The 14773-nt window shown below is 49.2% G+C and overlaps 1 protein-coding gene across 9 annotated transcripts in view; it reads right to left on the bottom strand.

The window, feature by feature from the left end:
• Window positions 1–1642: 1642 nt before the first annotated feature.
• The window catches only part of MICAL2 (microtubule associated monooxygenase, calponin and LIM domain containing 2), a 226177-nt gene continuing 213046 nt past the window's right edge, over window positions 1643–14773 (bottom strand). For 4 of the 9 annotated variants that reach the window (XM_070073245.1, XM_070073243.1, XM_070073241.1 and 1 more), the window contains 3 exons: window positions 10644–10746; window positions 8237–8310; window positions 1643–5479 (listed from right to left, as the gene is read on the bottom strand). In XM_070073245.1, the coding sequence (XP_069929346.1) occupies window positions 5295–5479; window positions 8237–8310; window positions 10644–10746 (362 nt within the window). In that variant the 3' untranslated portion in view covers window positions 1643–5294. The remainder of the gene's footprint in view (window positions 5480–8236; window positions 8311–10643; window positions 10747–14773) is intronic. The other 5 variants (XM_051824734.2, XM_051824729.2, XM_051824718.2 and 2 more) reach the window with 3 other exon arrangements.

The following is a 14773-nucleotide window of genomic DNA, read 5'->3' on the forward strand; positions in this document are numbered from 1 at the left end:
TGTTTCCTCTTAGGGAGGAGGGTTGGACGCAGCCTAACAATGACATGGAACAAAGTCACCAAGGCTGCACGGTGTCTTCCAGAAACGCTACAGGGCAGACTTGAAGAACCGTCGTAGCCAGGTTGCTGGGCAAGAGGCTGGCCATGTGGTCAGCAGAGACCAGTTCAGAGAGACATCACCCAGGAGGGGCCACGTGCAGACTGGCGAGTGGGCAGTGCTCCCAGCTGGACGTTTCCTGGCCCCAGGTCCCGCCTCATCCCCCCTCCCTCCAGTGGACACTGCCCATTCTGACCCATTCTCACCTGTTCTACGGGGACCGGGAGTGCCGTTTGCTGTTTCTGTTGTTGGATTTGAACAGTTTAGCAAAGACAAAGTCATCTTCTGGCCGATCCCGCTTTAAGATGGGAGCCCACATTCAGCAGACTGATCCTGCGCCGCGGAAGGGAGGAAGGGAGGAAGGGAGGAAGGGAGGAAGGGAGGAAGGGAGGAAGGGAGGAAGGGAGGAAGGGAGGAAGGGAGGAAGGGAGGAAGGGATCAGCCTCGCTCCACAGATGAAGGCTCTGAGGCCCGAACGAGGCCAGGGAGCAGGAATTAGAGCCCCGTCAGAGCTTGAATGAGCAACTCTTGGCCTGGGTTGCTGTGTCTGAAGTGATGATTCTCACTGGGTTTTTTTGCTTGAACCACTAACTTGTGAAGTACATGCTTAGAGTTTTGTTCTCATATATGCAACCATGTTCCCTTGGTCATTAGGGAACTATTTTCTGCTGTCCTAGGGCTGGGAAGGGAAGCCAGGTGCCCCTGGTACATTTGGAGCTTTGGCCCAGCATCAGGCCGTGTGCTTGAAGGTCCCGCAGCACCAGGCATGCGGCTTTCCCCCTGAGGAGGGCTGGGCGCCACCCGGTCAACGGAAGATGGCAATGGGATCCTGTCTAGGATGGGAAGGGAAGCACGGGGCTGGGTGGGGATGCAGAGCAGGTTTGTGCAGCCTGGTGGGTGGGGGCCCAGGCTCCAGCGACCAGCCTCTGGGTGCAGTCACTCCGTGGGATCTGGACTGCCTTGGGTAAGTGCCTTAGCCTCTTGGTACCTCAGTCTTATTCTCCAAAACTGGGGATAATGCAAAGGATTTTGTTTTCAGCATCACAAGGGGTAATGCACCTGCAGAGCAGGTGAGAAGCGCTGCATTCTCAGTGGCTATTACCATGATCAGGGTCAGAGGGGCTCCCCAGGGAAGCGGCGGTGCCCGGAGTTTCACTTTTTTTTTTTTTTTTATTTCTAGAAATGAACTTGGAGAAGAAGCAAGCATGACATGACTCTGCCTGCTCTGAAGGTCCAGGGATGGTGAGTTACAGCAAACAGGTGCAGAGAGGCTGAGGGTCCAGGGCTCACCCAGGGGGTGCCCAAGGAAAGCTCATCAAAGATGGCCGGCTGCAGCCGCTCCCAGAGGTCCTCACTCACCACCTCCTGCTCACAACCGGCTCTCACCTGCAGCTGTACGTGAACACTTCGAAAAGCACATAGGAAATGGAACTGAAAGCTAAGCTTCTTTTGGTATACAAATTTTTGAAATCCATGCATACAATGAGTCTTTAAAACATTCATGGAAAATGTGTATCATGAAAAAAATTGCACATTTCAAAATCTTCTGTACCCAAATATCCTTTTATTTCATTTTTCCATGCACTTTTTGAAGTTCTCTGGTATATATTTTTCACTACTAGTCAATGGCAGTGCGAATCATTTCAAATAGCTCATCGGAAAGAAAGTTTTCAAACAATAAGGGGAGCTTGAGTGGCTGATGGGGGTGGGGGCTGGTTCCTGGGCCTGACTTCTTGATTACCTCGTGCACCACTTGGGAGGCATTATCTGCCTGTATTTGCTAATTTCCACGCACTGGGGGAAAGAGCAGAGAAAACCAGACAAACCTGGTCCTGCAAGAGAGTGAGTTGGAGGATGAGGCCAGGTCTGCCCAGAAGGGAGTGCCTGGCAGTGAAATTCAAAACCAGGCTTCCCGGGTAAGAAGGTGAAAAGAAATGGAGAGGCGGGGCTGGGCCCGGCCTCCCTCCTCCCCCGGCACAGCCCTGACAACAGCTTTCTTTGTGGAGACATTGCACCTGAGGTGAGCCCAGGCTCCCCGCTCCCCTCCCACTCAAATCCAATTTGCTGGGCAGGTAAGTCCTTCCAGGTGCCCCCAGGTAATCAAGCACCCACAGCCTCCCATTCCAAATCAAAGCTTTGTCCAGCTCCTTTCACGGAAAAGAAAGAGCCAGACCGAGCCCACGTGAAAGTGTTTTGATTCCTGAGACACAAAACCATTTATTTTTGCTTCGCTTCAGTTTGCAGAGCAGTGCACAAGGCTCCCGGTTGTTGGCGCACATTAATCTTTCATGAACGACTCAGCAGTGAGGCTCGAAGATAAACAGTGGGTGGAATAGTACACTTTCCCCCGGTCGTGAACCTTCTTCTGACAATAACCCCCTCCGTCTGCGCTCCCCACCGCCGCCGCCCGCCACTCTGTGGGCGCAGGCGGCAGCCCCAGCTGCCCCCTACCCCCTCTGCCCTGCTGAGGTAGTTCTCTGATAACCACCTGGGTGGGGCACGCTGCCACTTTCAGTCTGGAAGGAAAAGCCTTTAAATCTGCTTCCTGGGAAGAGAGACAGTGCTGAATTGTCATTTGCCTCCAGAACGCACAGAAAACATCAATTTCATCGCAGCTCATCAGCGTTGGAAACACCTGCCACTTCCTTTCGCAGTCGCAATTAACATGCTGCATCTCGGCATTGATTGATTCCAAACAGCCTCACGCCGCCGAAGTCAAGGTTGAAATGGAACAGTACAACTTGACATTATTTTTTCACAGTTTTAGAAACACGAACTTATTTTGATGGCCAGAGGAGCTCTGTGATGGTGGGGGATCTAAGTCTTCACGCTTGAGACGAACGTGAGGGGAATAGGTTGGGGCTTATAATAAAAAATAGTCTTTTATCTTTGCATGGGGAGGTACTTATTTCTTGATCTTTGTATTTACTTGGAGGTAGAGAGGAAGATGAGTATTCTTTGTATGTCTCAGCCTCCAGCACAGGGCTGCAGAACCCTATGGGCATGTTAAATAAATAGATCAATAGATGGAAGATTTGGAAGAGCAAGCTTAAAAAAAAAAAAAAAAACTGTCCTCCTGGTCCAACTTATGTAAAATCCTGCCCTTATTATTGCCTTGAGCCCTTTGGGTTAACATAGGGGTTGTACGAGCTGACTATGAAGATGATACAGGCGTGGGCAGCCATGGCGCCTTCAGCGTCCTCAGCGCTTCACCCAGTGGTCTTGTGTGGGACAGTGAAGGGGCCGCCCGGATCTCATCATAACCCCACTCATATTGCAGACACAGAAGCTGCTGCAGAATGTACACTAGCTTACTTCTAAAGGCTGATGTCTGAAAGTATTTTGTTCATCTCCATCAATCTTTAATACTGTACAACTCACTGCCCCAAACGTTGGGGTTATTTGTACATCAAATAGCTTATATAGCAATTTTACTGACAATGGGCCGTCTCCAAATTATAACACAGAAAAAACTGAATTATGAGAAAATCATATTACCAATTTGCACAAAATATACAAATAAATAAAAGTAGAGAGATAGCCAGAAGTGGCAGTTGTTATAAGAGGGTAGATAGGTGGATTGGCAGGTAGGTAGGTAGATGGATGGATGGATAGAAGACAGATAGAAGGGAGGAAGGAAAGAAAAAAAAAGCCCAGTCTTTGGAATTTGTATGCCACCCCTGAAGACTGTTTAAATTCTACCCAAAATGTTGGCAGGCTCAGAGGAAGACCATAGACATTTAATTTCTGGCTTATCAGCTGACCGGACCAGCATCAGGGACATCATCTCAGACCAAAGAGGTTGGTGGGTCAGCGCACCTGGAGAAAAATGTGGTCTTGAGGGAGAGCCAACAGCCGCAAAGCACTTCTGTCTGATGACAAACTCAGACACTCACAGAACAAGAACAGCCAGGACACAGAGTTCTCCAGTCTCTGTTTTGTCAATAACAGAGGAAATCTTCAAAGAACCCCATGGAAGGCAAAGGAGCCAGCATTTCAGGCCAGCACATCGCCATTTGAAGCCTTCTCTTCTTTGGTCTCCAAATGCAGTCCAGACACCCCAGGAATCCCAAGGTGCCCGCGCACACTCTCTCTATCCCAGCTGCCTTTTCATACTGGAAATATCATTTTTAAAAAGCCCACCATCAGTTGCCGATTTGGGAGGTGGAGTCCCTGCACGCAGCTCTCCCTGGAAGTCAGATGTGGCTTTGTCCTTGCCCTGGGCAGAGACACAGATCCCTGCAGGGGGCACTGCTCCCCTACTCCCTTTCACTTACAGCACCGGCCTCATCCGTGTTTCAGCAACAAATGGAAGAGCTTCCCTTTTTGCCATCACCAGCGCTTATTAAAAAAATAAAGCCCCTCAAAATCATTGAGTTCCTCAAAACGCTTATTATGTTGCAAGGGCCACAAGGACGAGACTGTGGGAACAAAAGCTCCTCTAAGCCCGTGGTATTTGGTGAAAACTAACAATCCCGCTGGCATGAAGCTAAAGTTGGATTTCCTTTTTCCTTTTTAATAAAATTACGGCTCAAATGTTCTATTAAACCCTCATTGCTGATGTATATTCTATTAAGGCTTATAAGTACACCTGGTAAATTAAATTCGCCCTGGATTGAATTAACACCTGCTATACCAGTTATTTGCTTTGTGTAATCAGTAATCTCAAGGTTTCTCCTCTTTCTCTGGAAGTGCAATTTAAATATTAACCTAATCTTTAACCTGCTGCTGCTTTCTGACATTTGGAAATCAGTCACCCATGAAAAAAAAAAGAAAAGAAAAGAAGGAAAATAGGGATATTTTCATGAAAAGGCAGCTTCTTAAAATTTTAAAATGTGCAACTCAATGAACTGGGGAGGAAGATGACAAGAGCCACAGGAGAATCACATCATTGTGTCATTTTATGGGGGAAAAACCACGCTGGTCATGTGCCAGGGACACCTCCACACTGACGGCCCAGCTCGAGTCGGCTGCCAGTTTCAAGAGTCTTTGTGTTTTCTTCTTGCTTGGCTCTGGAGGGGCCTTGGGACGCTGTTGTCTGCCCGAGACAGTTCTGACCTATGAGAGAACTGCAGGAGGGTACAACTTAAATTCCAGGCATGATGGAGCCCACCGAAGCACAGACGGACGAGAAGCGTGCTGTGGCCGTCCTGATGCGGCGTTCAGCCTGCCTCCGGTGGTGGTGGGGGGGTGTCTCATCAGGTCCTGCTCAGCTGACAGCCCCTGGGGAATACAAAGCTCTCAAAATGCTGGTCCTCAGCCTTCTCTTTGAGGCGCTGTTCCTCCAAGGAGTCCACGAGTTTGTCCCTTTGCTCCACCACTTTCATCATCTCGGCGAATATCTCCTGCGCCTCGTGGACGGCGTTCTCATCTTTCTGGTTCTCTAGAGAAACAAGAGAAACAGAGGGCCTCGGGTGAGACGGGGCCCCTGGAGAGCTCTTGGCAAGGGCCTCTGGATCGCCCTGCCCTTTAATTCCGAGGCAGAGAACAAGGAAATGAATGAAGCACCAAGGAGCTGCCCTTGAAGCCACAGGTTAGAAAGGTGGTGCTTTGTGGGGGGGTCGGCTCAGATTTCATCTTGGGCAGCGACGGGGGGGAGCACGCCCTTGTGAGAAGCAGCAAGGATTGCCAGCCGGGCCCTATCGGGTGCCCCAGCCTTGCCTCCCGCCTGAAAAAGAAACCAACAGAGCAACACAAAGGCCACTGAGCCGCAGGGAAGAAATCGTGAGAAGTTGGAAGGAAACCACCTGCTTCAGTGCTACTATTTCAACAACAAGAATCCCTTTTGCATTTCTAGTGAGTGTTGCACATGGTAGCCCTGTCAGCAGAGCCCACAGCCAACCACGGAGAAGCAAAGCGAGGCCACGACTGTCTGACAGGACGAGGTTTCCAGACCCACTCTGCTTTCCCCTGGAACTTTCTGAGGGCATGCCCTTCCTCCTAATTGGCCAAGGCATCTGACTGCCTGGGGGAAACAGGATTGTGAGAAATGGAAGGGAAAGGGTAGAAAAGAGGTAGTGAAGGGTGTTCTGACCCTCAAAACTGGATTTTAAGGCCAGATCTGTCAATCAGATTGTGGCCTTGGGTTGAGCCTTTTTTTTCTTTTCTTTTGACAAGCAGAGTTAGACAGTGAGAGAGAGAGACAGAGACAGAGAGAAAGGTCTTCTTTCTGTTGGTTCACCACCCAAATGGCCGCTACAGCCGGCGCTGTGCCGATCCGAAGCCAGGAGCCAGGTGCTTCTCCTGGTCTCCCATGCAGGTGCAGGGCCCAAGCACTTGGGCCATCCTCCACTGCCTTCCCAGGCCACAGCAGAGAGCTAGACTGAAAGAGGAGCAACCTGGACAGAATCTGGTGCCCCAACCAGGACTAGAACCTGGGGTGCTGGCGCCGCAGGTGGAGCATTAGCCTAGTGAGCCGCGGCGCCAGCCGGTTGAGCCTTTCTAAATTCCTGTGGTCCCTCCCATCCAGCACACCGAGACTGGGCTGTGAGAAGGTGCACCGGCTCTCACCAAGCTGAGTTCTGAGGTCTGGGCCGGGAAGAAAGGAGACACAAGGAATGGCGAATTAAGCAGCACAGTCCTTTTGCACGTCAGGTTTTATGGGAGGGAGAAGAGCAAGGCAGGAGAGGCCAAGAGGGAGAGCTCTGTGTTCCTGTCTCTGCATTCTGGACCCCGGAAGTCCCTAAGCAGGCAGGAGAACACTGGGGCCCCAGGACACCAGTGTGGGAAGAAGCCAGCTTGAGGGGCTGCCCTGTGTGTAAGTGGGCAGACAGGAAGAGTCTCTGTCTGCTGGATGTGGCCCACATGTCCCAGAGTTGTCCAAAGTCCCACGCTGAATGGAAGCAAGGCTGGGCAAGCGAGCCAGGGAACGCCACTAGGCTCCAAAGCACACCACGGGAATGGCAGGAGGTGGCTTCCGGCACCGCACACCTCAGCTACAGGTGCCAGCGAGGGGGCGGCAGCTGGGTGACAGGAGACAGCATGTGGGGCCTCAGGGAGTCAGGGCGCCCTACACAGCTTCCTAGTTTCCCAAGGCCACACAGACCTGCCTGGGCTCATTACCTGGCAATCCCCTAGGGAGAGATGCAGAAGGAAGTGGTGGCCAATCTCAAGACTGCATAGCTTTAGCGCAGGGAGACTGAGCGTGTCCTACAGGGCGGTTTGAATGATTGCATCAGAGTGAGGTTCCCGGAGAAGGATGCAGAGTGCCTGTTTTCTACCCTGCTTGCTAGCAGGAAGAAGCTGGTGCGCAAGGGGAGCTCAGGGACAGACAAAATGATGCAGCTATACTTTTTCTGGTTCCTTGAAGAGGAGTGAGAAAATATATGACCTTTACGCCTTAGTAAGAATTAAAAATAATAATTAATTAAAAAAAACAGGATCAAGGATGGCTAATAGAGTCTTTAGTAGTATTTATTTTACTATCCTGAAACAAAGCAAATTAAATTTTTTATCAAATGTACAAACGAGGGGCTGGTGCTGTGGCTCACTTGGTTAATCCTCCGCCTGTGGCGCCGGCATCCCATATGGGCGCCAGTTCTAGTCCCAGTTGCTCCTCTTCCAGTACAGCTCTCTGCTATGGCCTGGGAAGGCAGTGGAGGATGGCCCAAGTGCTTGGGCCCTGCACCCCATGGGAGACCAGGAGGAAGCACCTGGCTCCTGGCTTCAGATTGGTGCAGCACTGGCCATTTGGGGAGTGAACCAAAGGAAGGAAGACCTTTCTCTCTGTCTCTCTCTCTCTCTCTCACTGTCTATAACTCTGTCAAATTAAAAAAAAAAAAAAACGTAAAAAAAAATTGCACAAATGAGATCCGAGTTGCATGCTATGGTTGGCTAATTCAGGCATGTTCCGGTATTGGTATTCCTTATTTAGCCAGCGAGACAATGAACAATTCTCTTGGTAGAGGCTCCTCACATCTGGAGTCATCTGCGCTGCTTCCGACAGGTACAGGTGGTGTGTACCACTGAATGAAGCCAAGGAAGGGCTTGCTGTGCTTGTGGTTGGCCAAGGGGAGGCTGCCTCTGAACTTTCCTCCCACTGGCAGGTGGGTCGGCCAATGCTAGGAAGGGACTCTATTCCCAGATGCCTTTCTAGGAAAAAAGTCTATCGCGAGGACCCAAAGCACATCCCCGTACTCACGCTCCTTGAGCATTTTCTCTCTGTACTTCTGCTGCAATCTGCTGTGATGATCTTCTAATTCTAGTTCTTGGGCCCTGGTAGGGGAGGATGTTCACACTTTGTAAGCACTGGGGATTTGTGTGGAATCACTGACAAATTACCCCGTGGACAGCAGCTGCTACATTTTTTTTTCCTCCTTATTAGAAGTGGGGTTTTTGGATTCCTCTAAACTGAAGGTTATGCTGCTGCGGGGATCACTCCAGCTGCCTAGAGAGACTACTGATGTGCTGAACTAGAGACAGTGCTGTGACCTCAGTAGGCAGCTTTTGGAAGGCCCTCCAGTCCACCCTTTAGGGAAGAGCTGGAGGTGAGAATGGTGAAGAAATGTCTTACAACAGTCCAGGGGAGAAGTGATGACCATTTCCAATTCTTCTCTCTTGTAGGAGCAACATGACCCCAAGCCTCGCCTCTAAGAACTCCCAAATCTCTCCGTGTGATTAACAAGAGAACAAAAAAAGGACACTAATGTGAGATGTTTTGTCTGGATGGAGCAGTCAGGTGCAGACTGCTGTCCCTCTGGGTGTAGGAGATGTGGAAGGAACAGTCAAGACTACAGAGCCAAGGACACTGCCCTGTTCAATATTTTGCCTGTGTTATTGACACTGAACTTCTCTTGGCCCACTGTGGTGGCCAATGGAGGACACTGCTCAGATATTGGTTGGAGACAGAACTTCCTGGGAGGAGTGCTGTGAGCTGCCTGCTGTTACAGACCCATTCCCATGTCAGGTGAAGGCCACAGTCTCCCCAGCAGACTCCCAGCCACTGAGCACGGCAGAAGTGTAGGAGCTGGGCCTTCCAGCCTGCCATGGATCTCCTGGGATGGCGATCCCTGCTCCCACCGGCCTGGCCAAGACTCTCTCAGAGAGGCACCGTCTCTGGGCTCCTTCTGTCCAGTTCCCCTTCCTTCCTCCTCTCTTTTTACAGCATCCTCAATCCAAAAACCTGAACTCCAGGGTATTCCAAAATAAAAAAGACATAAGGCTCAAAAGTGAATTTCAGAGCATTTCAGATTTTGGATTTTTGGATTCAGGACACTCAGCTGGTCAAGGTTATGCAAATGATCCAAAATTCTGAAATCTGAAACACTTCTTGTCCCAAGCACTTCAAAGAAAGAACACACAGCATGGAGCACAAGCTCGCTGGGGTCTGAAGACCTCCCTCGTACTTCCGCATCCATTTCCCCTCCTGCTTCACAGGCACTGTCCCCATGAATCCACTGTGCTTCTACTTCTGTCTCGGCATGTCTGCTTCCCAAAGGACTCGGGTAGACATACCCATCTTGTCCATTTTGGTCTTTTTCCGGACTAATGCCTATCCTTCAACAGAGTTCTGCCACGCCTTTGGTTCACGTGTCTGAGTTCTCCCACTTGATCTCTTTTGGGAGAGAAATCCTGGTGCACTTCCCAGGGAAGCTGCATCACCGAACAGCGGTGGCAACAGCCATCGCCTCGCTGGCTCTCTCAGGCAGGCTCTGAGCCAGCCGCTTACCTCCGAGGAGGTCTTGCCAGGTTCTCTTTTGGCCACTGCACTGTGTATTTGCATATCTTCCTCCCCTGAAACCACAGGACCCCAGAAGACAGGGACTGTGGCCATATTCATCTTTATTTCCGCAGATCCTAGCCTAGTTCCTGGCACACTGAATATGCTCGAAAAATGTTTGTTGTGTGAACTTTCCAGAGCTGGCCCCAATGCACACAGTGTGGTTGTATGACAAGGGCTTTGTAGACAAGTGGATGTAAGCAAATTACTAAATTGAGCCGAGTCAACTGAAAAACAGTAATAGAACAGATAATTCCTGAAGACCCAGACTTCTGGCCTGTTCCTAGCATGTGCTTCCTTCCTTTGCCCATAAAGGATGGAGAGGTGACCTTGGACTTCTTCAGTGTGTGCTGCGATCACTCTACTTTTCCTAGCCAGGTTGCAACCCTCATTCCAAGGGGACATGGGGACAGAGCTCAGTCCTTCGTCTCGGAAGCCACAGGGAAGCGGCCAGGAAGAGCTCACAGAGCCCTTCCCACGATTCCTCTGACCCAGACACAGCCCTCCCCACTGTGACTGCTCTTTTAGCAAGGGCCTGGGGGACAGGGCTGGATCGGAAACCCTTTATCCAGAGGCCCTCCAGCTTCAGACTCATTTCCTGAAATCTCCTTTAGCCCCTGGACTCCACAGAGCAAACAGACAACGGAAGACTCTCTGTTCTAATGCCAGCATGATATGCAAGACGTAAAATATCAATTTGCCTCAATCACTACTCTGTATGCACAAGGAGAAAAAATCCTGGGACTTCAGCCCAGGAGGGTGAGCCGTCCCCCACCCGGCCCACCCCTCTGCTTTCAGGACGCACGGTTACCTGTGTGGCCAGACTTACATGATCAGTAGCTCCGACTCATATCGCATTAATTTATTCTTTTCCAGAACCAGCTGAAACCATTCCTGCAAGAGCTGTGCTTCATCCTGTGTGCCTGAATCTGCTTAAGGAATCAAAGGCAAATGGGTTAGATTGGCATTTCTCTCCCCAGGATCAAACTGCCCTGGAGCTACTTTAGCACAGCCCGTGTTTGTAGCAAGAAGGGCTCAGCAGGCAGCCGCTCCCTGACACCCTGTTGATGCCTCGAGGTCATGGGCATGGCAAACAGAATCCACCTGTGCCTGCTCTGGGGCCGATCCTGACATTTAGGGCATGGCTATCTCAGCTCCAGAGGTTTATGCCGCTACTAACGTTCTACTACAGCAGATCCTGTTCTGTCTCCTTGTTCATCCTGTGTAAGATTCTTAGGTATATATGCATCATATCCTTTGCCAAAGAAAATGCTGGCTGTCAGTTACTGTCTCCTTGTCCCACTGCCTACCCTAATGCTTATGGAAGACTCCCAAGGTATGTGGCTCTCTTCCTGGATCAGGGGAGCTCATGTCAGAATTGCTCATAGAGGAATACAGCATTCTGGATTTTTGCACAAAGCCAAATGGTGAAAACAATGTTTTTAGCTTTGAGTCTTATGGACAGAAAGTTACATCCATATATACTTACAACTTAGATTTCAACCTTTTTTAAACAGAATAATCGGAGGCCAGTGCTGTGGTGTACCGGGTAAAGCCGCCACCTGCAGTGCTGGCATCCCATATGGGCACCAGTTCAAGATCTGGCTGCTCCACTTCCAATCCAGCTCTCTGCTATGGCCTGGGAAAGCAGTAGAAGATGGCGCAAGTCCTTGGGCCACTGCACCCACCTGGGAGACCCAGAGGGAGCTCCTGGCTCCTGGCCTTAGATCAGCGTGGCTATGGCAGTTGTGCCCATCTGGGGAGTGAACCAGCAGATGGAAGATCTCTCTCTCTCTTTCTGCCTCTCCTTGCTCTGTATAATTCTGACTTTCAAATAAATAAATCTTAAAAAAAAAACTCAGAATAACCATGAGAAAATTTACAATGCTTCTTAGATACTCACTATTAGATATTACATGTTTGGCTACTACAATGTTAAAATCTGTCATAGTTGAGAAGTAGCAACAGAGAGGTGATAATTGTGCCCTTTCACCCTGCAGTGAGAACGTGGGATGCATGGCCATTCTGGATGGGTTTATACCAGTGCGTCCCATAGGCAGAGGGGGAAGCAGATTTGTCTGACCTTGTGCAAGCTGCTTTACATCTCAGGGCCAATGCTTCACCACTGGTTAAACTGGAATAATATGACACCCACATAACACAGTAAAGAGCTGCTACTTATCATGCATCGATTATGTGCCGGACCCAGGGCCATGGGCCTCATAAGCAGCACCTCACTTAACCCTCGCAGAAAACCTCACGGGTAGATTCTCTTGGCATTACCACTTGACAACTTAAGAAACAGAGGTTTACAAGATCAGAGGTTAAAAGAACCCAAATTTACAGTAACTTAGAGGTAGGACATGAATTCCTAAGAGATGTTAGGAGTGTGCCTTACCCTAAACACACACTCTTCGCTGTTGTATAAATCTTTCCCTCCCTCCTTCTTCATCATATAAGATAAATAATGCCCTTGGCATGTTACCTTGCACAAAACAAGTATTTCATAACATTTAGCTCCCTTTTCTTCCTGGCTCCTTGATCATCTTGTTATTTATAGAAAAACTGACACCCAAAGATATCTACATGCATTGCCCAGAATGAAATATTTTATGGGCAAATCGGTGCTAACATGCAAATCTTGACTTCTGATCCATCAATCCATCCATCCATCCATTCAATAACAGCAGTTAATCAAATACTTCCTATGTGTTTGGTATTGCCTTAGGCACTGGGAATATAGTGCTATGTATTATTATATATCACAAAACAGTAAAGCGTTGCACCTACCACAAATGATATTGCTAATAATCTTTTGGATGATGGACTCAAAGAGTTAGCATAAAATAGAACATTAGAGGGGTGGCACTGTGGCCTAGTAGGTTAAGCCTCTGCCTCTGGCTCTGGCATCCCATATGGGTGCCAGTTTGAGTCCCAACTGCTCTACTTCCAATCTAGCTCCCTGCTAATGGCCCAAGTGCTTGGGCCCCTGTACCCACGTAGGAGACCTGGAAGAAGCTCCTGGCTGCTGGCTTCAGATCAGCCCAGCTCTAGCTATTGCAGCATTTGGGGAGTAAACCAGTAGATGGAAGATCTTTGTCTCTCCCTCTCTCTCTGCCTCTCAAATAAATAAATAAATCTTTTAAAAAAATGTAGAACATTAGAAAAGCTGTCGGGGCCAGAGCTGTAGTGCAGTGGGTTAAGCCACTACTTGAGACACTGGCATCCCATAGGTGCACCGATTCAAGTCCTTGATGCTCCACTTCCAATCCAGCTCCCTGCTAATGTAGGGAAGATGGCCCAAGTGCTTGGGTCCCTGCTACCTAGGTGGAAGACCCAGATGGAATTCCAGGCCTTTATAACCATTTGGGGAGTGAACCAGTGGATGGAAGATATTCTCTCTCTCTCTCTCTCTCTCTCTCTCTCCTTTCTAACTCTGCCTCTCAAATAAATGAGTCATTGTCTCTATTAAAAAAAAGAAAGAAAGAAAGCTGTCACAAGAAAGCAACAAAAAAATACAAAAGAGAGAGGGCTTTTCTGGTCAGGGCAGGTGTTGGGGTACTAAGGGACCTGGGTTTTGAGCAGTAGTATTGAAGAATAGAGAACACTTTTGAGAGGAAATAATGAGAATGAAAAAGGGAATTTTCACAAAGAGGAAACAATGTAAGGAAGAACAAGGGGACTGGAAAAAAAGACGTGGAGCTGGAGACTGGGAAGGATTTAAGGGGACCTGGAGAGGTGATGGCAAGGCCTGAAACTTTCCTGAGATCTCACCACAGAGACCCCCTAGGGCCACGTGAAGGCATTTGTACTTTGCAGAACATAAAGGGATGTTAAAGGTGGTATAGTCAGAAGATGATATACCAGAGGATGATACATGGGATGGATTAAAGGGCAGTGAGAACAGGGAAGGAAATAGATGGTATTCTTTCCTGGGTTTCTTGAATGAATGAGTGAACAGAAGAATTATAAGTGTACTGGGTACCAGTATTCTTTTTTTAAAGTTATATTTAGTTACTTATTCCATTTTTTAAAAAAAGATTGATTGATTGATTTGAAAGAGTCATAGAAAGAGTAGGAGACAGAGATCTTCCGTCCACTGGTTCATTCTTCGGATGGTCAGAAGCCAGACGCTTCTTCCAGGTCTCCCATATGGGTGGCAGAGGCCCAAGCACTTGGGCCATCTTCTGCTCTTTTCCCCAGGCCATTAGTAGGGAGCTGGATCGAAAGTGGAGCAGCCAGGGCGTGAACTGACACCCATTTGGGATGCTGGCATTGTAGACAGCAGCTTTACCTGCTATGCCACAGCGCCAGCCCCAGTGCTGACATTTTCTAAGTATTGTTTGTGGTGCTAAGGGACAGAGGTGAGTACACATTGGCTCCAGTGGTTCAGAAAACTTTTCTTCCTAGGAGCTTGCAGTCCCCAGGGAAAAACCAGCATGCACAGCCACACAGAATACCATGTGCCCCTTACTATGGAAACACAGAAGGGCAGCAATTAATTCCGTGTGGAGGAAGTGTGGGGAGGCCTCAGGAAGGAAGCAGCAGCTGAGCTCAGCCGAAAGCCAGGGAGAAAGGAGATCAAGAACAAGGCATTCCAGGGAGTTCGTTGTTGAATGAAAAATGAAGTGTGTCAACCAGAGATCAGACACAACACAGAAGTTAAGAGCATATACTTTAAACTCAGGACCAAATGTCTACTCTTCTACCTACTGCTGTGTGGGCTCGAGCAATTAACATTGTGTCCTTGAGTGTCAGTCTCCTCACCTGCAGTGGGATGAAGTACTCAAAGCACTTGACTCAGTCCTGCAGATAACGGGAGCTCAGTAAATTGCAGCCGTCAGTCTCAATCCTGCAACGTTTGACTGCTGATGGAAGAAAGCTCAGGGGCCAGGTGGTCCAGCCACAGAGACCATGCAGGTGCTCCCTCAACTCCCTCCTGTCTCCAGGATAATTCTC

This window comes from Oryctolagus cuniculus, chromosome 1 (assembly GCF_964237555.1).
Source record: "Oryctolagus cuniculus chromosome 1, mOryCun1.1, whole genome shotgun sequence".
NCBI lineage: Eukaryota > Metazoa > Chordata > Mammalia > Lagomorpha > Leporidae > Oryctolagus > Oryctolagus cuniculus.